We start from the raw sequence: 26,254 nt of genomic DNA, 5'->3' as shown, positions 1-26,254 counted from the left end.
TGTTTGCTCAAATCTTTCACCCAGTTCTACTGCCCATAGCATTTCTGATTTTCTATCATATGATAAGTTGTCACCCCGTTATCAATCCTTTCTAGCATTTATCTCTACTCTCACAGAGCCTAAATCTTATCAAGAGGCAGCCTCTGACCCACTTTGGCGTGATGCCATGGCTAAGGAGATTGTTGCCTTGGAAACCAATCGTACGTGGGACATTGTACCTTTATCCTTCTGGAAAGAAACCAATTGGTTGCCGGTGGGTTTACAAAATCAAATATAAAGCGGATGGAAGCATTGAACGCTTGAAAGCCCGTCTCGTTGCTAAGGGTTATACCCAACAATATGGTATCGATTATGAAGATACTTTTTCTCCAGTGGCTAAGATCGTTACCGTTCGTTGTCTCTTGACTATAGCCGCTGCCAAACATTGGCATTTGTATCAGATGGACGTGACAAATGCTTTATTGCAAGGTGATTTACAAGAAGAAATCTACATGACAATTCCTCGAGGTTTTGAAAGGAAACAAAGGAATTTTGCTTGCAAACTTCTCAAATCCTTATACGGGTTGAAGCAAGCTTCAAGGCAATGGAATTCTAAGTTTTCTCTTGCATTGATTGCAGCTGATTTTACACAATCCATGCATGATCATTATCTGTTTTTCCAGAAAAATGGGAAAGTAATCACCTTGTTGTTAGTCTACGTCGATGACATCGTTATTGCTGGTAATGACATTGATGCTATTGACAAACTCAAAGGTTATCTTCATGCTACTTTTGACATTAAAGATTTAGGACCTTTGAGATATTTTTTGGGTATTGAAGTGGCTCGTTCCAAGGCTGGAATTTGCTTGAATCAACGCAAATATGCGTTGGAATCATTGTCGGAGTTTGGTATGTCTGGTTGCAAACCATTTGCCACACCTATGGAACAACATTTGAAGCTTACAACTCCTGAGTTTGATCGATCCAAATCCTTGGCAGGTCCTTTAGATATTGATCCACTTCTCAGTGATTCCTCCAACTATCAACGCCTTGTTAGCCGTCTCATATATCTAACTATCACTAGGCCTGACATATCTTATGCAGTCCAAGTCCTGAGCCAGTTTATGCACTCTCCAAAGAAGTCCCATTTGCAGGCTGCTCTTCGTGTTCTTGGATATATTAAACAATCTCCTGGCTTGGGCGTCTTTCTCTCGGCCAATACTGATCTTCATTTGTCCGCTTATTGTGATACTAATTGGGCTTCTTGTCCGATGAGCCGCAAATCTACAACTGGATATGTCATTCAACTTGGTTCCTCTACTATCTCGTGGAAAACTAAGAAACAAAATACCGTTTCTCGTTCTTCCACTGAAGCTGAGTATCGTTCCATGGCAACCATTGTATGTGAAATTATTTGGCTTCGAGGTCTTCTCATTGACATGGGACTGCCTATTGATCGGGCTACTCCACTGTTTTGTGATAATATTTCTGCTCTTCATCTTGCTGCAAATCCAATGTTTCACGAACGAACGAAACATATAGAAATTGATTGTCACTTCATTCGAGAAAAACTGCGTAACAATGTTGTTCGCACTGCTCATATTCCCACAAAGTTGCAACCAAGCAGATATCTTCACCAAGGTTTTGGCTTCTGATCAGCATCATTTTCTGATTTCCAAGCTTGCATTACTCAACATACTACAACCTTGAGGGGGGATGTTAAATATATGTACACGTCATTAGATGAACCATTAGTTTGACTAAGTAAATGATATAAATAGCTTGACTCTGTAATCTTTCCGAATTAATTGAAAGCCGTTTTTTCTCCTTCATTCTTTTGTCTTTGTCTCTGGTGATAAGCTTAACCGCTTCCATGGAAGAGTATCTTCTTCCTTTAACAAAATCCATTTTTAAAAAAATATATAGCTTTTTTTTTCTACTCCTACATCCATATCACATTCCACGAGTACCAGAGAGAAGGAATATTGGAGCGGAGCAAGGCCTTTTCAGCCATCGAAAGGTATCTCAACCTCAACTCTACCATGCAACCCAAGGTATCTCACCACTAAATTATTTATAGCCTATAAATTTTTTAAAATTTTAAACAGTTAATCCTCAACCCGGCTTTTTTTTCCTAAAATTTAAATAACCAAAGTATTGTGTTAAAATTTTAACATACTAAAAATTTGTTATAAAGATAAAGGTCATAAATAAGTCCATCGTTGAGGCATGTGCGGCGAACTTGCTTGTTCCTTCCCTTTCCCATTTGTTTGGAAGCGAGTGGAGATTTTTTTTTTGGATGATTAATCTTGTAATTAAAGATTTTTATCTTATTCAATAAATTACAAGAGCTTTGACCGTAAAAAAAAAAAAAAAAAACTCTTTTTAACCCAAAAAAATAATTTATTACTTAGTTAATTTTAATTTCACCTGCTTATCCTTTTCCAACGAAAAACAAACTTCTCATACCCTTCAACTTTCTCACCCATTTACGTAACCGCATCACTTCTTCACAGACTGAAATACGCAATTGCTTCCAAACTCTAGGCATAGGATTCACCAACGGCGCCGGATCTTCGTAGGAACACGCCTCCAAACTCTACGCCTCCTTTTTAATTTTCTTCTGCGTATCGCTATTTTACGAATTATGTTGTCGATGACTCGCCAATCGTAGGGTATAGTTTATTTTATGAATTTCAATGTTTAACTCATTAACTGGCTTTTGGTTGTTGTATGGATCTTTGAATTTGGCTACTGGAGAATGTTGTGCAATTTATGGATATTGATTATTCAATTTCATTTAATTTTATCCATCCATGCATACGATCGATAGTAACTTGTTGATTGTATGTATGTATTTCTCCCATGTCAATCCTGTATTTTCTTTTTCCAAGCAGAGTGATAAAGAACCGGCGGATAACTCAATCTTCAGCACATTGATATTCTCGTTTCTCACAGAAGGCAAGTATTGAAAAACCCATTACGTTAACATGATTACATACATAGCTGCATTTAAACAATTTTAATTTTCGATTTCTTTAAACTTATGGATGTTAGATTGTTCTACTAGAGGTTATAATTTAAATAGATATTTGGAATTCATTTTTGATTTTCATTCGGTGTCGTACATTCTGCATTGATGCATGCATCCTCTGTACATATGTGTTTTATGAGTTAATGATAATTCGTTTCTTTTTACAGATATAATTGATATCTTTGCACTTTTTGGGGGGAAAATTTAGGTGATTACATATGTATTCTGTGTGTTTTATATGTGGTTTTGTTTGGAATTGTGTGTATATATATATATATATATAGACACACACACGGAATCTATACGTGCGATGCACGTAGATAACTAATAATGAAATATATTATAATGAGATTTAGATAATGTTTAAAATCGAATAACATATTGTTTATAAGTATTTATCGATATAAATATATATAAAAAACAAAAAATGAAAATATATTATGACAATAAATCATATATATTCACTTGTTCATATGACATTTTCAATCTACTTGATTATAATATAACTACAACTCTTTTAAATTAGAAAATATATTTTTCATCCAAATATAATTCACAATATAAAAATAATAAAAATAACATAATAGTGAATTTTATCAAAACCAAAATCACGATGTACTTAAATGGAGTAAATATAGACAAAATATTGTAAATTAAATTCTCTTAATTAACTAAATTATCATAATAATGTTAAAATAAAACCACTAAACATTTATTAAATATCAATTGTGATTTTGCTAAATAAAATAGATATATAAATAAATAACATACAAAATTTTGTGAGATGACCCACGAGTCATTTTGTGAGACGAATCTCCAATTTGATTCACTAATGAAAAAATATTATTTTTTTATGACAAAATATTAATTATTGTTGTAAATACGGGTAGAGTACCCATTTCACGGAAAACACATTATGAACATTGATCCTAAATTTGCAAACGCGTGTAGACACATTATGATTTAAGTTTTCTATGCATATAATATTTCCAACAATGTTAAATTAAAATAATAAGCACAAAAATACCCGAAAACATAAAAAAATATATATAAGAAAAATATAGTGTCACAAAAACAAAATGACATATTTAAATTAAAAAATATGATGCTTCTTAGTTCATATCTAAAAATCAACTTGTTATAAAAATGATGTATTTATATGTAAAATAAAAGAAAAGATAAGATAAAAAAATTATATATTCATTAGCAACAATGAAAAAATCAACTCAGCAACCAATTTTAGTAGCAACAAAGAAAAATCATTGGTAAATTGATGAATTCAATACGCATTAATATCCAAAGTCATTTAAGATTTAAGATGTATAATAAATTAAAAAAAACATTAAAAAAATCATTGATTTAATTTGCTATTTCACGATGGTATATTAGAAAATTAACAATTAAAAATTATAAATAGGTTAGATATGTAGCTTAGAGCGGACCTGAACACCAGCTACACACGATAACAACCATTGCCCATCTTCTCCAGCTTGATGCCTGAGTTTCCCCGCGTATTTCAACACTCTCCCAACACATTACACACCATCCCGAATCATAATACCAGTTCTTTCTCAATCGAAGTTCCTGCTTGAAATCAGAAATTGAAGTTGTTGATTTTGTGGCGAGAAATAAAAATGTATTCTGCGGCAGAAATGCAATCAATGGCTACGAATATTTTCTCGGCCTACGCATCAGTTGCAGCATCGATTATGCTATTTCGATCAGTCGCCTATGATTTGATTCCCGAGCCCGTACAATCAGCAGTCTTTGAGGCACTCTCCCATTTCTTCAAACATTACTTGGGAAGGTTTTTCAACTCACTTCCCACCCAGATAACAATGGTGGTGGACGAACAATGTGGCATCACCCGCAACCAAATCTACGATGCCGCCGAGTTATATCTCCCCACAATAGACAATACCGACTCCGAAAGAATCAAAGTGCACAAAAGACACAAACAGAACAGCATCGGTATTAGTATGGAGAAGAATCAGGAAGTCGTTGATTATTTCAAGGGTTTTAAACTCAAATGGCAGTTTGTTCTGATCGAACCCGACAGTCAGAAGAACAATGTCCAGCCGGAGAAGAGATTTTTCGAGTTAACATGCGACAAGTCGCATAAAGACGATGTATTCAATGAGTACTTGCCTCACGTTATGGCCAGGGCAAAAGAAATCAAAGATAACGAGAGGGCGGTGAAGTTGTACACCAGGGACTTTCCCTTCGATAGCCAGGATGACGACAGTGGCAGTTGGGGTGGGCATTGGGGCTGCATCAATTTGGATCATCCTGCCACCTTTGATAAATTGGCGATGGACCCGTGTTTGAAAAAGTCCATCATTGAAGACTTAGACAGGTTTGTGAGGAGAAGAGACTATTACAAGAAAGTAGGCAAGGCCTGGAAGAGAGGCTATCTACTGTATGGCCCTCCTGGGACAGAAAAATCAAGCTTGATCGCTGCCATGGCCAACTATCTGAAATTTGATGTGTATGATTTGGAACTTGCCGATATATATTCAAATTCAGAATTGAGGAGAATCTTGCTGTGCACGACAAACAGATCAGTTATTGTAATCGAGGATATTGATTGCAGTGTGCAAATGCATGACAGGGGTGCCGAATCCGAGGGCAATGATCCCTCTAACACAAAGGTTAGCAGAAAAATATTACACATTGTGACATGAGTTATACATGAATGATGCTTTGATGGATTTCTGATTAATATTGGTGTTTAATGAAACAGTTGACATTATCTGGAGTATTGAACTTCATAGATGGATTGTGGTCAACTTGCGGGGATGAAAGAATTGTTATTTTCACAACGAATCATAAGGAGAAGCTGGATCCTGCCCTGTTGCGCCCAGGTCGAATGGATATGCACATTCATATGGGGTATTGTACACCTGAAGGTTTTGATGTTCTGGCCTTGAACTACTTGGGAATCAAAGATCAAACAAAGACGCCATGTCAAGAGATCAAAAGCTTCATCCGGGAAGTAGAGATCAGCCCTGATGAAATTGCAGAACACTTGATGAGAAGCGATGATGTTGATCTTGCACTTCAAGGGGTTCTTGATTTGCTCAAGAAAATGAAGGACGAAAAAACTTTGGTACCTGTCGATGAAAAAACATGTGATGTTGGAGAAACCTAAGAGAGAATGGAATGTGATGGAATCGAAATTGACAAGGAACAAAAGATGAAGTGTGCTAAAATCTCGAAAAGAGTAAGAAGAAGGCGATCAAGCAGACGTAACAAGAAGGCGACCAAGCAAAGGTGATAAAGTGAGCAAAGTTTGTAGGAACGTGTGTAGATGATAAATCTGTGACGATGATGAAGAAAAAAACGACTACTTCTTCTTGGACATGGTTTAGTCGTGAATTTGAAAAAAATGACTAAAAAACTTTTTGACTTTTGTAAAGTAAGCCAATGCCTGTGAATTTTTACCCCTTGCATAATTCAAAATTGAAAAACCGACTAAAAAAATTGTGAATATATATATATATACACACACGCGCGTAACTATGGTGTTATTTATATTTAATTTTTATTAATATTTCATTTTATAATAGAAAATACTATCGATCTTTATGTAGTTTAAGTTTGTATAACAAATATTAATTTAATAATTCATCAAAAATTCAAATAATACGTATTTTGGATTTAATTATTCATTATTATTATTATTATTATTCATTATTATTGTTATTATTATTCTTTAGTGATCTCGATGCTCTCCCACAAGTAAATCTAACCCATCAAGCGGGCCTTGAATTACAAAATAGACGGCCCATCTAAGACTCAGCAACAAAATCAGGATTCTTCTCTCTTCCATCAAAATTTTCAAAAATCGTTTCTTGGTGGGTTGTTGGCAGAATATTTGGTTTGATTGAGGCTGGATTCGTTCGAGGGGAAGAAAGCTTCGTCATTTTACGGGTTGGATTTCTCGAATGACGTGGGCGAAGCTTAAACGACTAGTTGCCGGTGATTGATGGCTTCGCACTGGCAGTGGGAGAATGCCGCCGCTGGCGCTGCTGCAGGCCTCGCCACCGTTTCCTTCTCTCACCCACTCGACGTTATTCGCACCCGCTTTCAAGGTTTTTGTTCATATCCATATTAAATGAACCTGCGTGTTTTTTTGGTTGTTAATTATTGGTTTGATGTTGAGACAGTGAATGACGGGCGATCATTGAACCTCCCTACCTACAAAAACACTCCTCATGCTCTCTTCACCATTGCTCGTACCGAGGTTTGTTCTGCTTGATGAACTCAAGACTTGCCAACACTTCATTTAATAATTTATGTTCCCATATTTATCATTTGCCAATAAATTGAGTCTTTTTTCATCCATTTTTTACCCCTCTTTCTTTCTGCTGAAAGGATATTGTTATACGTATCTTGAAATGGAACGAAGTTCATCGAATAGTGCTGACTCCAAAAACCACACCGCACCCAACCCACCACCCAAAATTGTCCCAATTAAAACAAATCGCATCTGAGTTGCCTGAGGTTTACCTTTTAAAGTGGAATAATTCTGTAAATCAGCAGTAAAATTTGTCCAATATGCTCATTGAATCTCGAATCGAAAAGTTACTTGGTCTGAAGGTGACCAGATTCTTGTTTTAGGTACATTCCAAATGCTAAATAATCAAACCTCTCGAATCTGGATGCTTGTTAACATGATTTGTTGATGCATTGCTAGAAAAGAGCTTTCTGTTTCTTTTTACTCAGTTATAAGATCTTTAAGATTATTGTCCTCTTTCTGTCACTGCTGCATGCTTCAAATTATCATTTTTGCTTCAGGGATTTAGAGGACTATATGCTGGTTTCTACCCTGCTGTTCTTGGATCTACTGTTTCTTGGGCTTTATATTTCTACTTGTAAGCATCGATATCAGAGTTTTATCCTACTAAATATTGCTTAACAATGCTTTCAAAACTTCCAGTTTAAAAATATGTTTTCCTCTGTACTTGGAGTGCCCGAAGTAAATATGGAATGCCTTATGTGCACATATTTGTATTTTTGTTAGAGTGGTCATCATCAAATGAGTTCAATACTCAGCAGCAACTGCTCAGAATTTTACTTCTTTTACTCGTTTGTTTTTAAATCAAATTCACCCATTTAATAATGGTGACTGGAATAAAGGACTTTAATCATGGGAAACTGTTTGCCCCACCACTGGGCTAATAGTTAACCACATTTTCACCTCATTACTTCTTCCTTTGAAATTTATTGTGTGGTCCATCATAAAATATATTCACGATGCAGTGACGCATTTGATGAATAAATTTCCTTGTTATATTTTGTGTATTCGAGTCCTTTGATTTCTGATAATGTCAGTGGACTAACCATGCAGAACACATGGTTTTGCTTGTTGGAGTTGTATCATTTATTGTTTTACTATCAGCTTTGCCTCTAGATTGATTTAATAAACATGTAGAATGTATTTATATCCATATGGCTCATCAGCTTTTCCTCTAGATTTGACTAAACATGTAGGATGCATTTATTTCCATATGTTTAGACCGTAGTTTGATTGCCCTGTATTCTCAGCTACAGCAAGGCCAAGCAACGATATTTGAGAAGCCGGGATGTGCTCAGCCCAGGTCTTCATCTTGCATCAGCCGCTGAAGCAGGAGGTTTGGTCAGTAATATGAGCTTCCAATGTGTGAAATAGGATTTGTATGCTAATATTTACTTAGTCAGCTTGCGTTGTTACATAACTGCAGATGTTGCATCACAACTGCAAGGACATGCGAAAAAAATAGTTTACTTCAAATTTACTTATTGTCACATGGGAAGGGAAATTTAAAGAACAGAATCCCCAAGTTTTGTTTCAAAAGGGAAGCTGATGTGCTGCTAGTGTTCTATTCTTCAGAAACATGAGCTTACAAAGTTGAAGAAGTTGTTTTTATGTATTTTAACTGAAAAAATTTTTGTACATCAACTCTATTTAACAGTTGCTAATGTATGTCAATAAACCATAAATCATTTTAATATTGTCTCTTTTTTTATAGAGTTGGATCAATGTTTCCATGTAAATCTGTCAGTAATGCGGTTAGGTCTCTATCTTCTGTTTGAAAATTTGTGTTTGGCAACCATCAAACATAAAAAAATCTTAAGTTTCTGTTGATTGAAAACATCCAAGGATAAATATTTATTTGGGCTTGTGGAGAAGAATTAGCCTGCCAGTGATTCATTGTATGTGCCCTTGCTGTTTGGTTTCTGTTAGTTTCATCTACATTCATCAGAGGAATTTTAGAGCGGCCATCTAAAGTCATTCAGTACTAATGTACTATCTTGCTTATAAAAGCGCATTTGTGGCTTGTTTAGGTCTGTTTCTGCACCAATCCGATTTGGCTGGTAAAAACAAGGTTGCAGCTTCAGACTTCTCTGCAAGCTCATCCATATTCTGGTTTTCATGGTCCGTTCTAATATTTTGTTGACTTTCTATTGATTTTATTTATTCTATGCCAATGCTTATCATTGTTTATTCAGTTCTATATAGTTTTGATTTGTGATATTAAGGTAAGAATATTATTTTCTATTTTTCAGGAACTTGATGCTTATGCTTTTCTTTTCCTGAACTATTGAATGAATTAACTTCTTTGTGAATTTTGCTTATATTGAAAGTTTGTGGTTTTATATGAACACCTGACTGGGACCCATATGGGCAAGATCAACCGATACTAATGAGTGCTTGATAACATAGGTTTGCCAAAATGAGCTGTGTGTAATTTGTAAAGAAAGGTTTAATAACCGATACTAAAGTCGAGTTGAAGGTTTCTAAGATGATGTGTATGCTCATTTAATCATCAATTTGCCAATGCTACACCAACGAGATTAAGAAAATGCGGCATATTGTTTGTCTTATGATGTGTGTTGTTTCTGCTAGCATGATTATTCTCTTGTACTTTTATTTACATAATGCAATTTTGGGATTTTTTTATTCTTTTATCTATGATTATAGTTTATAAATATATTTCAAATTCCCTAAGTTTGTTGGATTTCAGATGCTCTAAGAACCATAATAAAAGAAGAGGGGTGGAGGGCTCTGTATAGAGGACTCATGCCTGGTCTTTTTCTGGTTGGGTTTTCTCATCCATCCTATTTTGTTTCTTTGGTTTCTTCTGGCCGTTACATGCTGTAGTTATATATTCACCCGTATATAAAAAAACAAACCACCCTTTGGGGCTACAACATAATTTTTTTTCACGTTATATATTGTTTCTATATCCTGAATAGACCTAAATAAGTTGGGTTGAAGATTTTAATGATCCTGTTTAGGTTTTTAAAAAAACAAAAAACCACATGGGCCTAGGTGGGTTATTTGGCCAAAACCTGTTAATAATCATTAAACAAAATCAAGGAGGGAAGCACCTCCATTTTTTACCCAACTTATTCATAAATGTTCTAGAGATTCAAGGAGCTTGGTGGTTTTCTGCCGTATCAGCAGGTTACACATGGTGGTATTCAATTTACTGCATATGAGGAACTTCGCAAAGTTGTTATCAATGTTAGGACTGAAGAAAGTGGAGATAATTTTAATACCGCTGATGATTTATTGGTTAGTCCCTGAACCATTTTTTTTCATTCTCTCCAAATAAGTTGCATCCAGTAGCAAGTTATGTCTATGCATCTGTATTATTCTGATTTTCTCAACAAAGAACAAGAGGAAAATGAGAATTTTTGACGTGGCATTGATTTCTAAGATAGGGATTTTTCTTGCATTTTGGTGGATAGGATTCAATCGATTTTGCAGTATTAGGGGCCTCGTCAAAATTGAGTGCCATTCTTTTGACATATCCATTTCAGGTAATGTTGCAATGTGAAAACCATTTTTAGATATTTGTCGAAAATTATACCTTTTAATGATACATTAAGTGATGCATTTGCTTGTCTTCTTTGTTGGACGTGGTTGAATGACATCTTACAGGTTATTCGAGCTAGATTGCAGGTGACAAGCTTTCCATTCTCATTTTTTTTCTCTATGGAAGTGTTTCCTTTTTTCAGTGGAAAAAAATTGCTTTAGCTAAAGCAAACAACTCTAGATTCTAACTTTCTTTTTTGGATCTCATTCCCTTTGAATTGGCAAATTATTTTTTCTGTACTGTAGCAACGCCCAAGTATTGAAGGGGTTCCTAGGTATATGGATAGCTGGCACGTAGTGAAGGAAACTGCACGGTGAGACTTAACATCATCCTGTGTCTCCGTGTATAATTGGAATCGTTGTCCATGTTTTCTGTATACTTGTTTCTATCATTCGAAATCGAAACGAAGTTACCTATGAAGGACTTTAACTATAATGGTTAACATATATTCTTATTTATTTAGCTAAAACAAAACTGTTGTATCTACTATCAGTTCATTCAATGTGTGAAAGAAGAGTCTTTCATGACAAGGAGTCCACTAAATTTTGTTCATTCATTTTTACTCGATGAGTTCACAGCATCATGGAACATAATATGAAGTTTTTCCTCTTTGGCTCAACTGCAGATACGAGGGTCTACGAGGTTTCTACAAGGGTATCACTGCGAACGTGCTGAAGAATGCTCCTGCTGCTTCGATAACGTTTATCGTGTATGAAAATGTGCTAAATATGCTCAAACTGAGGAAGGATTTATGATCTTGTTTTTGTTTGACTTTTTTACCATTCGTTCAATTCTTTACGTAGAAATATTGAACTCAATATCATCCTAACCGGAACCATCGTCGTACCCGAGTTTTCGAGGACCTGAGTCCAACTTAGAAAATTGGACCTTTCGAATTATACATCATCATTATTATTTTTCTAATTAATGTAGCTTTCTAAATATAAAAACCCATACACAAGTTATTTATTTCTCTCTTTGACATTTCACGCCATCTCTTTTCTTATTATCTTCTCTCTTCTCATTTATCTCTATCATTCTCTCAAATTTTAGAAGTGTATCTCTATATATATTTTCATCTTTTTTTTTTATTTTTTTATTTTTTGGCTTATTGTTCATTTAATAATTTTTTATTCTAATATCATAGGACATTTTGAATTATATAATTGATTTTGTGATTTTTAATTTATAATTTATACAAATTAATGTAATATGCAATAATAATAAAAGATGATCCAAAAAAATATCACTTAAATCTTAATAATTGAATATCCTCGCAACAATCATGAATTTTTAAATTATTTTTAGCGTTTTCAATTTCAATTAATACGTAAGCTATGATATTTTTATACAAAATAATATTCACACAAATATTCTTTTCACATGTGTATTATCAATTTAAAAACAAAGTTACAAATTAATCAATTGATGTATTTTAAAAAATTTAGAAGCATGCATACAAACCCACATATATACACATGTAATGATTAAATAATTTAATTTTTAAATAAGTAAATTTATTTATTAATATAATTATTGAAAAACTATTTCAAACTGAATATGTTATATATGTTAATTAATTATTGGTTCAAAAAAATTAATAAAAAATAATATGTTATAATTAAATACAAATTTTTTAAATTCTATAAAAAGATTCACAATAGTCTATAAAAATCTTACAAAAAAGTCTACACGAATCTACATAAATCTGTTTATAAATATGTGAGATTCTATAAATGTCAATAAAAATATATCAAATCCATAAAAGTCTATCATTTGAAAAAATCATCAAAACTCTGAATTAAATACATCCGAGTTAATTTCTCGGCATAATCATACTTTGTATTCAACTTTCATCTCTTTCCAAAATCATTCCACTGTCATATTATTTCATATACAATTAAAATAACTAAATTAAAAACAATTTTGGCCCAACAAATTCTATAAGAAACGAAATCTACAGCAAAAAAATATTTCATTCAAGAACCAAATATTCTTACATTCTCCCACACTATCTACCAATATACATCTTTCGAAACATTTTCCAGAACACTAAAAGACACTACAATTTATCAACAAGAGTTATTCCATGTTGTTATGTTCTCCCTGAACAAAATCGCTTTTAAATAAATACGGAAAAAATCAAGTTGCTATAACCGAATTGATTCCTTTAAGATTCTCAATTCAAACGGTAGAAATTTTTCGTGCTCTGGAACCCAACTTGTCATTGGAAGGATGTAAAATTCTTATTCTTAATCAAAAACCAATTTGGAATCAATCTAATGTAATCTAGACAATAAACAGATAGCCATCTTGATAGAATCCCAAATGGTCGGGATTCCTAGTTAAAGCACGGATTTTTCCAAGCTAAAGGAATGTTAATGAAAGTTCCTTCCAACCACAAGGGACCAGCACTACCATTTACAACCAGACACAAATTAAAAGTAAAAAATACCCAAATCATCTAAAAATGATTTAGCCAGCAGAAAGTGTTTTCATTTACGGTAAACTAAATCATCTAAAAATGACTTTAATTTGAAGAAAAACCATCACATTAACGCAGATTTAAAAAAATTGTATATCAACAAAACGCAGCTTCAATTAATTACATCAAAGCTACTAAACATTAAGTAAAAGGAAATATCAAACCCAGAATTTAAATCTTAAATACTCATTTCTTTAATATAAAAAACAACTGAAACCAAATCCTTCAAATTAAGAGATGTGTTTATTAAATGTTCGGGCCAGCTAGTGCATCGCGAGACACTAATATGTGGTAAGTAGCATCTGCAATCGTGCAACGTTTACAGTAATCGTTCCCTTCCAATAAATTATCCGACACTGAACCATTAGAAGCTCCGATTTCTTTGCTCAAAATATCGACCATGTTCTCCATTACACGTCCAGATAATGGTAACTTCACATTGCGTGCAATCAACTGTCTCGCGCAAAACTTACCATAACCCTCCAATGGATTCTCCCTTTTCATGCAAGCAATGTCTTCTTCTTCCAGAACAATTCTCCCCTGCTTCAGAGGGTCCAAAGCCGAAATATTTTTTAAATTTGGAAGAAGAGCCAGAAGCTCTTTTGTGAAATAAAAGAGCTGCATGAAATCCAACAGGTTATCTCGAATCGAACGAAAGACGAACTGATATTTATCCACTCTAAATTTACTCCAGCATGGGAACTTAGGATTAGATTAAGCAACTAAGATGAACCCATTTGAATTAGATTTCCACCAAACTAAAGGCATACTCTGGTTTTTACTCAGATTACGATTACAAAGAGAGCAGTGAATAGTTGCATATTCAACGCAACGAAGCTTTTTAAAAAAGTTTTCAACATTGAGACCCGGTTGCCAAACACGAACATGAGACTTACGAGGTGGAACGATTTCCACTGACACGAAGCGGGTCTGAACAACATGTGCGGAAAAATACTCAGAGACCGAAGAGCAGATGCATAGGCATTTGACATCCAATATTTTATCAAAAATTGCGATGATTAACTCTGATGGAGACAATCGAAATAGCCTTCCTCTTCGGATACCCTTAACTTCTTCGAGCGGTTTCCATTATCTTCTTAATGTTTTCTTTTATAGAAGTGAGAGTTGGAGAAAACTGAAGTAAAGGGTGGTTTGCTGAGGGCAAAGAAAAGTGGGAATAGGGTTCATGGAGCTTGGTTGGGGATTTAAAGGTGGGCTTGGATTTGCAAATTTGGGTTGTGACCCAATATGTTACTTTAAATATCAAAGTCTCAGTAAAAGTCCAATAAAAAATTGTAATTGAAGTCAATCTGTTCCCATGGTAAACCCAATTTTCAATTAAATCATTTTGATCATTTACTTCGATTAAATTTGGTCCGTTCACCAATGTCAAATCACAAATTTAGTTGTATATCTAGCCTATAAAAATACTAATTCATTTATATTGTCAAAGGGGAAAGAATTTAAAATTAAAAACACTATCTTTGCTATCTAATAGAATCTATTATCATATATTCACTTTAAAAATTATTGATACTCTTATCTACTTATTTCTCCAAATTTATTTATTCCTTATCTTCTTCAATTTATTATTTATTTTTATAATGTTATACGTGCATTGTATGTGTTTCGATGCTAGTCATTTACAAAAGCATGAGTTTACAATGGTGAGTAATGAGAAAAAGTTAAGTTTAACGATTATGTGTTTTTCATCTACCGCAAAGAATGGCGGAGCAGAGAACCTGCACAAGAAAAGTTGATTGTTTGAATTCAAGCGTTCCTTTATTGCAGAGAAAGTTGGCATCCGTGAAAGTTTCAACTTTTCTTTGTAAAGAACGTTATTTTTCCTTTATATCTCCATTTATTTACATATATGAAAAATACTGGAATTTTAAATTGGTCTCGTGGTGGTCTGTTCATAGGATTCGGATGAGGACATACTCGAATTTTTGGCCATTATACTGAATTCTGAAATCACATCGACATTGGCCTGCAAGGTTACCATGAGGATGGTCCGAATCAAAGCCGTACCTGTGATTCACAGGGCCTGAGGATCAAAGCCGTACCTGTGATTCACAGGGCCTGAGGCGATATATTTAAAAAAAATCATGTTGTGATAAATAACCGTAAAGCTTAGTTTGTAAATTAAAAATAACCAAACAATAGATATAAGAAAAATATAATTTACGAATTATATATTTATATTTTTGCGATTTTTTTCTTCGTGCGCTACAACATCAACATGGCTATTACGTAATACATTGTCATATGAACAATTATATTGGAAAAAAGATTGAAATTGGCAAAAATTGTAAGATATGTTGCTAAAATTGAAATTTATCAATATAATCTATCAAAATAACAAAATGATAAATATAATGAATCAATATTGTAAAAATATGATTTGTTTTAAATAATAAATATAATATTTTATTCAAGAAAATATAAAATAAAGATATGTAAAATAGGTAAGTATCACAATTTTTTGTGTTTTATTTTTTGAAATGAGTTCAACTACATAAATTCAAGAAAAGAAGCCAAATAATCGACATGTAAAGTATAAAAGTTTAACACATGAATTGACACAAGATAAAATAATAAATATATTGGACAAACATTACTATTTTATGCATACAAAATTTTTTAAAAATTAATTAATGAGCCGTGTAGCTTTATTGTTTAGGTACTACATAATTTGATTAAATCTCAATGAACACAATCATCATATTTAATCATGTTTTCAATAGGTCGTCAATGTCTAATTTTTTTAAATGTCCATGTACATATTATTTAGGTGCAGGCCTCAACAACATGAGACCAATTTTTTTTTTTTTGGGCCCCTGTGAGGGCTGGGCCCTGAGGCAATGGCCTCTCTCGCCTCGCAGGAGGTACGGCCCTGATCCGAATGCTGCCATGTTTGGATGTTAGCTTTGTTTGGATGCCTTGCAAATGGGGTTAATTCCCCTAATTATAGATGAAAATCATCTTTAGTGTTTTCTAGAAATTTCTATCCTTAAATGTAATATAATCATAATAGTAAAATGCTCTAGAAATTTCAAGTGAACGTGGTATACATTTACAACTAATTCATTATTCTAGAAAGTTCCCGAGTCTTCTATAATTCTCCGAGATCTTCCAGAGTCTTCTAGACTCATCATCTACGTCTTTCTCTTTCCAAAAATTTCTTTATAGTTCTTGAATGCTCTACAAACTTCATGAAATTCTAGTTATTTCTTGAAATAGGCATCATATTTTTATCACTTCTCATTGATGCACATTTAAGTTACTCCAATCATATCGCGAAGTATCTCTGACTTAGCTCTTGGCAATCCTTTTTTTGAATATATCTGTCAGTTGTTCTTCTGTTTTGCAATGTCTGAGCTTTATTATTTCTTTTTTTGATTCTGCTTCTCGAAGAAAGTGGTATTTATTATTTAATACTTATATGATTTGTTCAATCTTGAAATACTGGGTTTTTGGTCATTGTTATTGCAGACTTCTTGTCGCAATAAACTACGATAACTTCATTATGTGGCTCACCCATGTCTTCCAAAATGTGTTTTATCCCAATAGACCGACTTTTAGTCATTGATGTCGCAATATTTTTTGTTTTTACTAATGATTGCACCACGGACAGAGCCAGAAAATGGATGTTGGAGGCCAAAATAATGTAAAAAATTTTAGGGGTAAAAAACAAATATTAAGAGGGAAGATGAAAAAATATAATTAATTTTAGACTCCTGATCGATGAAAATAAAAAACTGAGGTGACAGTCGCACTCATCCGCCCCACTCGGCTCCGTCTCTGATTGCACCCTAGTTGCTTGATTTTTTGTTTCCCATGAGAATATGACTGAACCAAGTGTAAATGCATATCTTGATGTGATTTTATGTCATCCACTTATCATTCCCAGTCACTATCCGTATAGCCAATCAATCTTGTGTCAGGTGTGGATATGTACCTCATGCCATAATCCTTGGTTCTTGAAGATATCTCAGCACTCTTTTAACTGCTCTATAGTTAACTTGGCTTGGACTTTGCATGAGCCTTGATAGTACGCTAGTTGCGTCATGATGTTAGGTTTTGTAAGCTTCAAATAGGGTAAGCTCCCAACGAGACTCCGGTAGCTTTGGCTATCTAATTATGGTGTTTCATCATTTAGCTTGAGAGATTTTTTGCTATCAAGTCGAGTTGAAAATATCTTGCAACCCTTCATCTTGAACTTATTTATAAGATTTTTGTATACTTTTTATGAGCACTGAAGACCTTTTTCTTTACTTTGACTCATCTATATGCCCAAAAAGTAACGCATCAAACCCAAGCCGGTCATTTCATGCAAGCAATGTCTTCTTCTTCGAGAACAATTCTCCCTTGCTTCAAAGGGTCCAAAGCCGAAATATTTTTTAAATTTGGAAGATGAGGCAGAAGCTCTTTTGTGAAATAAAAGAGCTGCATGAAATCCAACAGGTTATCTCGAATCGAACGAAAGACGAACAGATATAACTCAAAATTAAAATTACTATCTTTGCTATTTAATACAATATATTATCATCATATCCAGTTTAAAAATTATTGAAACTCTTATCTACATGTTTCTCCAAATTTATTTATTCCTTATCTTATTTACGTTTTTTTTTTAATTTATAACGTTACACATGCATGGCATCTGTTTCGATGCTAGTCATATACAAAAGCACGAGACTCTTAGGCTAAATAAATTTGGTGTATTTGATTTAACATTTTTAAATATCGAAAATATCTTTTTCAAATTACAAAAATACCAAATTTTTATTTAAGAAAAAAAATAAATCCTATTTTAGTAATATCAATTTGTTGGCCCATAAATATTTAAATCCGAGCCCAGCTCATTAGTGAAGTTAAATCCACAGCAGATCACGTTCTCGAGGGGTGAGATCGGTTGATCCAATGAATCTGAATAAAAGCGGGAGGGAATAGATGAACGTCAATCAAGCCCAATAAATCGACAATCAAGCCCAATAAATCGACAACTGCTGCCATCAACCGGAGTCGGAATATTTTCTCCATTCAATCGGGCAGACGCGAAAAGAATGCGATTTCCGAAGTTGCTCACGATCAACTCTACCACACTATCGGGAGGTGACATTTCATTTTCTAAGTCTTTAATATTTAGGTTAAATGTTTCCAGTATTATTGAGAATTCAAATTCAGGATGATAGTACGATGGTGAGTAATGAGAAAAGTTAAAGTTTAACTATTGTGAGTTCTTCATCTACTGCAGAGAACGGTGGAACAGTGAACCAAAGTTGATTGTTCGAATTGATGCGTTCCTTTATTGCAGCGAAAGTTGGCCTCCGCGAGAGTTTCAAATTTTCTTGGTAAGGAACGTTATTTTTACTTATATCTCCATTTATTCGCATATATGAAAAATACTGAAATTTTAAATTGGTCTCGTGATGGTCTGTACATAGAATTCAGCTGAGGACATACTCGAAATTTTGGCCAGTATTCTGAATTCTGAAATCACATCGACATTGGCCTGCAAGGTTACCACGAGGAATCCGAATGCTGCCATGTTCAAGTATTAAATCTGCTTTTGTAATCATCCACCCGTTAGCGCATCTCTTACTTAATAACAATCACGAGGCCTCGATTAGCTTTGCAGAGGCATTAAATACCATCATCAGAAAATCCAGTTCGAGGCACGACCAAAAACTTCTGCAAATAGTAGAAAAAGCAAAGGCAGTCCGTTTCCTTGTTCGGAACATAAGAGAATTTCATTTTGATGCACATTCGTTTTGATGCACACGAAAGTAAATTTTTAAGATGCATGACTGATCTTTTACAAAACATTCTAGTTCGATGGCCATGTTTTAGGTTCATCGTATGGCATGATTATAAGTTTTTGAAGATTCTAGATGCCACAAAACTCAAATCTAACATTCACTTAAAAGATGCTTTTGTGGGATTGTATTCTGGATTAGGTATTATTTACACTGTCACAGATTTTGTGCTTTTACAGCTAATTACCAAGCTTTCATTGTGGACTTTTAATTTTTTCATAAATTTTTATTGTCAGTTCTATGTCATAATTGGGTGGATAAGCTTCTAACAAGTGGAGATGAGCTTCTCCCTGTGATTCTAGACTGCATGGGTCCTAGAAAACCAGCTCATCTCCGTATAGAGGCATTTATATTTGCACGACGAGCAGCGGTACCATTTCTCACTTTGGTTTATATATTACCGCATTTAGCAACTTTAGGGTCTATTTGTATAAAGTAATGTCACGTCAAGAACTCAAGTTACATGAGATGTGTGTTTCACTGGATGTAGTATAGACTTAGCTTGTACTTGTGTACTTGTGAAGTGTCTGTTGACTTTTTAATCCACCTGCATTCTTTTGCAACACGAATTACTCAGGTTAGCAGAACATGATGTATGAAAATGTTGAACATTTGCTGTGATCCCCTCGTCAAATATGTAATAACAGCAATCATGAATTGGAATGAACGATCTGAAATAAAAGACAACGCCGAAGCTCGTGCTGGAAAGGAGGCATGTTATTTAGCTTCTATCACCCGCTGGGCAGGCGATCGTCACCAGTACTTCTGGAAAGAAGGGCTGGATAGAGTTTCTCAGTCTTATTTTGGATGATTATGGCACCATCCATCGATCACACCTCCACTCAACTTTTTCTACTCTGCAGTCATCAGTTGCATGGAAATTTAAAAAAACTTCTAAACGTTTTCTGAGACCATATGTGTGGGATATTCTTGGAGGGCTTGCAGCAAATTGGGAAGAAAATTTCAAACATGTGACCATCGAAGAGGAATTTCAACTTAAGGTCCTTATATTGTGCTTATGGTACGGTAGCTGTTCATGACTGTATTTTTTGTGATAGAAGCTTATTCAGTTGTGTTTTGACATGTTTCCTTCCTTTCCATTTGACAGCTTGGCCTTCATCAAGGGAAACGGTGAATCAGCAGCTAGGGCTATGGCTTTGGTGGCAAATTCTAAAAGTAAATATGTTTCATCCTTGGCAAGGTCCATACTACCTGAAGTATTGGCTGAAAAGGTTTCGCTTGAAAAGTTACTCGAGACTCTGAAAAACAGAGTGTATGGAAAAATTATCGGGGTTCCCAGAGACCTTGATATTGTGGTGAGCTTATTGCATTTGGCATGTCATTCTTGCCTTCCATTATATCAAGAACCCATCATCCAACATAAAGGTGTTGAAACTTTGATCGCCTTCGTACTCTGGTGGCTAAAGAATCCTCTTCGTATAAAAAGAGAAAGTATGTCACCTCATTTGCAATTATATTATGGGGAGCGTTATTGTTGCTTGCACGGCACAGAAGAGTGGGAAGGAAAGACACACTTTTGCTTTTTATTCTGTGGATCCTTGCCGAAATGCTGCCCAATTCCACTCTTGTAAATTCTTATGAGTATGAGGACCCGAAAGTCTATGAGCTCCAGGAGGTTTGTGTTGATAGTAAAATCTGTTCGAGCTCAAGGTGGTACGCCGCCTACATATTATGCTGTATCGGATTTTGATTATATGACTTCTCCAGTAGAATGGGGAGGAGGAAGTGCCGTAAATTGGAATATCCGCTGAAATTGGCAAACAAAGGAGTACCAAAATGGGGAACTCCAATGCCAAAATTCGATCTTGCTATTCTGCCAGCCGAGTGTAATTCGCCGTAAGTGGCCTTTTATTCCTTGGACAATATCTATAGCAGTAATATGCTCATTTGGGAATTTTATATCGAAGCACCATCAATCAGTTGATGAAATGATTTGTGTATGTTTAACATGCTACTGAATTGGAATATAGTTACATACGTGAATTTTATAGACATTTGAATTCATTGGGCATTGTTCTTTGCTATAATATTTGTATCTCTTTGTCTGCAAGATTCTCGTGGAAGCCAACGAGACAAGAGTGTAAGCTGGAAATGTGATAACTGCTCTAAATCAATTCCGCATCTGCATGTGCCCAAAGCTGTCCTGAAGTTGAGCAGTGACTACTTCGATAATTTGTTTTGATCTCGCATGAAAGACAGGTAACTATATTTGCTCTTACTTGAGGCACGTTGATCTTGCACAAATATTTCTTAGAGAAACATACCTTCAATATATTTTTAAAGTTTGACGAATTGCTGTTATTTGCACCAAATTAGGACAACACTTTGCAAATCTTTTGTTGTCTATATATTTTGCCATGTCTATATAATATTATTTGTAAATGTTTGTCGCAGCTGCCGAAAGACTTCAAAGGCTCCTGTAAGTTGGGAGTCATTAGAAAAACTCGGCCCTTGGTTGTATTTGGAACTGTTGCCCGTGCCCAACTTCGGCTGTTCGTGGGCTAATATGTATCCAGCTGACTACCGGGGGCACCGATGATCTTTACAAAGAATGCTACCGGATAGTTGTCTCTTGTTTAGATTTTTCCACAAACATGCCAGCAGAAATAATTCAAATCGCCTATGATTTAAACCTTAAGAACTTGGTGCATGTAGCAGCCGATTATTTGGCCTCTAAGTATCATCAGCTGAATGATTCGGATGAGTTTGACACTCTGAACAAAGATCTTGTTAAGAAGGTTCGCATTGCATCCGAGCAACTAATTTCTGAAGCTAGGAGTGATCAGTCAAGTTCATCTTCATCATCGGAACACTTGAGGTCTAGAGGCTCTGTCCGAAAGCCTCGTTAAGGTGTTTCATTTGGCATTTATTCAATAGTTTGGTGATTTTTACATACGCTTGCTAGAGCACAACTTTTGTTCGGACCATCTGTAGTTCTGTTTTTGCTTCATGTATATACTTTACGTGTACAGACAAATAATTTATATCTTTGGAACAAATGTCATTTTATATTTATACAAAGACGATGAATACCAACTACGGATTTTATGTTCTTTTTCAATAGTCCAAGTTGATCGTATCAATATGACTCGTTCGTATTATATGTGTGTGTTCAATTTAATAATCACGATTTCAAAGTTTCTTTACACACACATATATAATACGAACGAGTCACATGGATACGACTAACTTGGACTATTGAAAAAAAACATAAAATCCGTAGTTGGTATTCATCGTTTTTGTATCAGTGTAAAATGACATTTGTTCCAAAGATGTACGTTATTTGTCTATACTCGTGAAGCAAAAACAAAATTACAGCTGGTCCGAACAAAAGTTGTACTCTAGCAAGCGTATATGAAAATCACCAAGCTATTGAATAAATGCCAAATGAAACACCTTAACGAGGCTTTCGGATAGAGCCTCTAGACTTCAAGTGTTCCGATGATGAAGATGAACTTGACCGATCACTCCTAGCTTCAGAAATTAGTTGCTCGGATGCAGTGCGAACCTTCTTAACAAGATCTTTGTTCAGAGTGTCAAACTCACCCGAATCCTTCAGCTGATGATACTTAGGGGCCAAATAACCGGCTGCTACTTGCACCAAGTTCTTAAGATTTAAATCATAGGCGATTTGAATTATTTCTGCCGGCATGTTTGTGGAAAAATCTAAACAAGAGACAACTATTAATTATCAAACTCAATAGGTGGACGGAATTTGACAACTTCGCCACATTTTCGGGATATCAAATTTATTTCTTTCGAACAAGAAAAGTAATATTAAAAAATAATATTTAATGATAAAAATAAGAATGTTTACGAACAATAAAAATTATAATTTTCCTTGTTAATTATAATGATGATGAATTAACAACAAAAATAATAAAATATTACTAAAAAATAATAACAAATCATAAAAATTCAAATTCAATCACATTATAAATACGTTTCAGATAATAGCCCAATATAATTTAAACACCAAAATTTATTTATTTCTTATCTTCTTCAATTTATTATTTATTTTTTTACTCATTACACATGCGATCGATTTCAATTATATATTATTAATTTATTGAAGAAAAAAAATAATGTATGGTTATTTTTATCCGACATTAATACTCGATCATGTTTCAGGCTCGAGCCTAAAAATTAAAATCGAGTCAAACTCGAGTATTATGAAACTCGGACACGCTCATGCTCATATGCACGATTTAAAATCAAATTCGAGCATTCATGTTGTACAATTACAAATCCAGTTCAATCGTAACGATATCTTTTCCACCAAACCTTACAAATAATCAGGCTTCATTTCATGAGCCGGATAATCTCGTGGAGCACGAATATTGCACAACTCAATCTATGGAGAGCAACATATATCAAGCATATATTTTTTCCCATCAACTTGTCTTCACTCCACATCGTGAAAGTCATCCATTCACATTAACCTTTTACATGAGCAAGAGCTGGAAGGGCAAACTACGTCAGCTGTGAGTTTGACCAACTTTCAAGTACCCATTTCTCCACTCGGCAGTGAATCATCTAGTGTCAAGTTGCATTCTCCATTAGCAATGGCAACACACAGAGCTTTCCAAATGGGAACTAACATTTTGACGGGAGGATACAATCCCTAGAATCCAAGATCGAGAAGTAAAAAACTTTAAATAGAGACTAGTCTGTACAATTTGAACCAAACAAAAGAATGGTAGAATCCATTCGTTATACAAAAGACATGTAAATGGTTTAATAGTAGGATCACTTCAAGGAATGATCACCATAGCACCACATGGGTCATCAGCACTCCATATTACTTCTCGACCAAAAAGCTTTACCCAAAAAATTAACTTACCTTGAACACGGGTAAAAGTTCTTCCTCTCCACGTATAATCAGAGACAAACTCCAGTAACAAGAGAACGGTGTGACACATTCAACCAGTACAGGTTTCAAAATCTTGCTGATTGGTACAAAGTGGCGAACTGTTCTCCCACTGATTTGAACAAAGTAACATACGAGAGTGTTTAGAACTGAAAGTGTTTAGAATAACTCTTTTGATATGACTTCAAAAAGAAGACAACAGCAATAATCAACAAAAATCCATCTATTTGGAAACCTAGTACACTGAGGATTTCCTCGTCGCCTTTCTAAAGAATAAAGAAAAGAAAACCTATAGTTATTAAGAAACGGCCATGCTTATAGCAAAAGATGCAGAGTTGCACTTCTAGAATGACGTATGTATACCTTTTAAACATAGTCTCAAGCTGAACTCCGAAAGCTGCGAAGATTATAACAGACTCTGCTGCAAAGAAATTTTAAACCAGAGTTCAAAATGATGAAACTGGTCCAGATGCAATGGCAAGAAAAGCAGAAGAGAAAAGGATGGAAATTGAAGCCAATATTTTGAACATTAAAAAAAAATCACTTTCCCAAAGTAGAACCAAACTTACATCATATTCTCCATCTAGATCTCCCAAACTATATATCCTTTTAATTTTATATCTCTCATTATAATCATTACTTTGCATCCAACTTTTACCTCTTTCCAAAATTATTCCACTGTCATACTATGTCATATACAATAAAAATAAATAAATTAAAAAAGATGTAACATCAATGGCTCAGAATTCTATAAGAACCGAAATCTAGAGCACAAAAGTATTTTATTCAACACCCAAATATATCTTGCATTCTCCAATACAATCCACCAAAATACATCTTTTGAAACATTTTCCAGAACACTAAAAAACACTACAATTTCTCAACGAGACATAATCCATCCACTATTTTTCCATGAATAAAATCACTTGTAATATTCCTTTAAGATTCTCAATCCATACGTTAGTTTTTTGTGTTATTCTAGTCTCTAGAAGCCAACTTGTCCAGAACATGAAGCATATCCATTTTAAAACAATCACATGATTATGTTCTGCAAACTCTGCATATGATGAATGATATAGCAGCAAGTAAAATCAGTTCGAATACTTGAACTCACAGCTGGTGAGGCAACAAATTTAACAATGATTATCCTTACAACCAAAAAATCGCCAATGAAACTAATGAAAAAGAGTTCTAAAGTTAAAGGGAAAATAATGTAACCACTGAGAGTCATCCGGTAAGATAGAATTATGAGTACGATTATCAAGAACCAACAAGGACCACCAGAACATCCCGTACTCATATCTGGCTTTACAAAAAAAAAAAAGCACAAGAACAAGCTGTTACTCGTCAAGTATGAATTTCACAACACAGTTCACCACCTTTCTTGATCTGTCTTCTTAATGATACCCATAAGAGAAAACCAGCAGAGATGAAACCCCAAAACGTAACAGCGACTAATGTGTCCTGTGTAAAATGGTTGAAAGACACTTAAATAACCATTACAAGCTGAAGGAATGTTAATGAAAGTTCTATCCAACCACAAGGAACCGACACTGCCATTTACAACCAAACACGTACATCAAAAGTAAAGAATACCTGCGGATGATGGAGTAAAAGAAAGCCTGGAATTGCAAAAAGTAGAGCATACGTGCATAAATGAGACATCCTGCACCACGTATTGGAAACAAAAATATGGTGAACATCGATGGCTTCAGGTGGGCCTCCGTTCACATCATGTACATATGTGAATCTTCCCCTTCTAATGGTAGATTGCCCCATCTCACTTCCACTATACTATCTGAAACTGACGAGGTAACAAAGAGGGGGATAATTTCTAACTGTAATATGAACACCAGCTGCTTTTGTGCATGTGAAACTTGAGCGCCCACTGTCGCTTAAAATCATCGAAGTCCAAATAACGTGGAGCAGCTGGGAAAAAAAAAACAAATTTTACCTACAAATCCAAAAATTGAAGTGAGAATTCGGCAATTTCTAGGAATAAACCATGAGCCATTACCGTGGCGTTCCCTAATTTTGTACCTGATCATTGCAGAAATACTCTGTAAAAACGAACTTACTAGAGAGAGACTCGGACAGGTCATTTCCAAGTCCAACGGGCCCAGAGAGAGACGTTGGACATGGAAAAATTGGGCCGATGGGCCTAAAGCCTTATCC

The 26,254-nt window shown here is 34.6% G+C and overlaps 3 protein-coding genes and 1 long non-coding RNA gene across 14 annotated transcripts; 3 read left to right on the top strand and 1 right to left on the bottom strand.

Annotated features, from left to right (window-relative positions):
- The first annotated feature begins 2,440 nt into the window (after positions 1 to 2,440).
- On the top strand, positions 2,441 to 6,419 carry LOC142539794 (AAA-ATPase At2g18193-like). 2 transcript variants are annotated; one of them, XM_075645510.1, is made up of 4 exons: positions 2,441 to 2,654; positions 2,877 to 2,940; positions 4,503 to 5,664; positions 5,757 to 6,419. In XM_075645510.1, exons 3-4 carry the CDS (start codon positions 4,648 to 4,650, stop codon positions 6,162 to 6,164), a joined length of 1,425 nt encoding a protein of 474 aa, XP_075501625.1. In that variant the 5' UTR covers positions 2,441 to 2,654; positions 2,877 to 2,940; positions 4,503 to 4,647; the 3' UTR covers positions 6,165 to 6,419. The 2 variants fall into 2 exon arrangements, with proteins under 2 accessions (XP_075501625.1, XP_075501626.1); XM_075645511.1 differs by lacking the exon at positions 2,441 to 2,654 and having other exon boundaries at positions 2,677 to 2,940.
- A 358-nt stretch (positions 6,420 to 6,777) lies between these two features.
- On the top strand, positions 6,778 to 11,790 carry LOC142539793 (folate transporter 1, chloroplastic). 2 transcript variants are annotated; one of them, XM_075645508.1, is made up of 11 exons: positions 6,778 to 7,107; positions 7,183 to 7,259; positions 7,814 to 7,890; positions 8,564 to 8,654; positions 9,344 to 9,434; positions 10,024 to 10,097; positions 10,464 to 10,577; positions 10,754 to 10,825; positions 10,947 to 10,967; positions 11,127 to 11,194; positions 11,507 to 11,790. In XM_075645508.1, the coding sequence occupies exons 1-11, from the start codon at positions 7,002 to 7,004 to the stop codon at positions 11,634 to 11,636; spliced, it is 921 nt and encodes a 306-aa protein (XP_075501623.1). In that variant the 5' UTR covers positions 6,778 to 7,001; the 3' UTR covers positions 11,637 to 11,790. The 2 variants fall into 2 exon arrangements, with proteins under 2 accessions (XP_075501623.1, XP_075501624.1); XM_075645509.1 differs by having other exon boundaries at positions 6,779 to 7,107; positions 10,467 to 10,577; positions 11,507 to 11,789.
- Positions 11,791 to 15,088: 3,298 nt separating this feature from the next.
- On the top strand, positions 15,089 to 22,916 carry LOC142539791 (uncharacterized). 7 transcript variants are annotated; one of them, XR_012818969.1, is made up of 7 exons: positions 18,385 to 18,484; positions 18,627 to 18,723; positions 18,817 to 19,329; positions 19,425 to 20,209; positions 20,297 to 21,049; positions 21,261 to 21,408; positions 21,604 to 22,916. It is a non-coding gene; the product is annotated as an uncharacterized LOC142539791 (long non-coding RNA). The 7 variants fall into 7 exon arrangements; XR_012818970.1 differs by lacking the exon at positions 18,385 to 18,484 and having other exon boundaries at positions 18,500 to 18,723; positions 21,604 to 22,173; positions 22,742 to 22,912; XR_012818971.1 differs by lacking the exon at positions 18,385 to 18,484 and having other exon boundaries at positions 18,505 to 18,723; positions 19,425 to 19,558; positions 19,766 to 20,209; positions 21,604 to 22,915.
- A 723-nt stretch (positions 22,917 to 23,639) lies between these two features.
- LOC142539792 (uncharacterized) lies at positions 23,640 to 26,141 on the bottom strand. 3 transcript variants are annotated; one of them, XM_075645506.1, is made up of 6 exons: positions 26,097 to 26,141; positions 25,676 to 26,008; positions 25,459 to 25,543; positions 24,443 to 24,500; positions 24,053 to 24,191; positions 23,640 to 23,833 (listed from the first exon to the last, which is right to left on the bottom strand). In XM_075645506.1, the coding sequence occupies exons 2-6, from the start codon at positions 25,856 to 25,858 to the stop codon at positions 23,711 to 23,713; spliced, it is 588 nt and encodes a 195-aa protein (XP_075501621.1). In that variant the 5' UTR covers positions 25,859 to 26,008; positions 26,097 to 26,141; the 3' UTR covers positions 23,640 to 23,710. The 3 variants fall into 3 exon arrangements, with proteins under 3 accessions (XP_075501621.1, XP_075501620.1, XP_075501622.1); XM_075645505.1 differs by lacking the exon at positions 26,097 to 26,141 and having other exon boundaries at positions 25,676 to 26,090; XM_075645507.1 differs by lacking the exon at positions 26,097 to 26,141 and having other exon boundaries at positions 24,443 to 24,497; positions 25,676 to 26,090.
- Positions 26,142 to 26,254: the final 113 nt, after the last annotated feature.

The sequence above is a fragment of the Primulina tabacum genome, chromosome 3 (genome assembly GCF_025594145.1).
Source record: "Primulina tabacum isolate GXHZ01 chromosome 3, ASM2559414v2, whole genome shotgun sequence".
Lineage (NCBI taxonomy): Eukaryota > Viridiplantae > Streptophyta > Magnoliopsida > Lamiales > Gesneriaceae > Primulina > Primulina tabacum.
The sequence above is the reverse complement of the archived record's forward strand: the minus strand, read 5'-3'. Positions and strand labels throughout refer to the sequence as shown.

Excerpts from the sequence above, each read along its gene's own strand:
- LOC142539794 (XM_075645510.1), top strand. The coding sequence starts at position 4,648 with ATGTATTCTGCGGCAGAAATGCAATCAATGGCTACGAATATTTTCTCG. Across the intron at positions 5,665-5,756 it reads ATGATCCCTCTAACACAAAG|TTGACATTATCTGGAGTATT; the intron begins GTTAGCAGAAAA and ends TTAATGAAACAG.
- LOC142539793 (XM_075645508.1), top strand. The coding sequence starts at position 7,002 with ATGGCTTCGCACTGGCAGTGGGAGAATGCCGCCGCTGGCGCTGCTGCA. Across the intron at positions 10,098-10,463 it reads TCATGCCTGGTCTTTTTCTG|CAGGTTACACATGGTGGTAT; the intron begins GTTGGGTTTTCT and ends CTGCCGTATCAG. Across the intron at positions 10,578-10,753 it reads ATACCGCTGATGATTTATTG|GATTCAATCGATTTTGCAGT; the intron begins GTTAGTCCCTGA and ends TTTGGTGGATAG.
- LOC142539792 (XM_075645506.1), bottom strand. The coding sequence starts at position 25,858 with ATGGGGCAATCTACCATTAGAAGGGGAAGATTCACATATGTACATGAT. Across the intron at positions 24,192-24,442 it reads CTTGAGACTATGTTTAAAAG|TGGGAGAACAGTTCGCCACT; the intron begins GTATACATACGT and ends TGTTCAAATCAG. Across the intron at positions 23,834-24,052 it reads AACTTTTACCCGTGTTCAAG|GGATTGTATCCTCCCGTCAA; the intron begins GTAAGTTAATTT and ends CTTGGATTCTAG.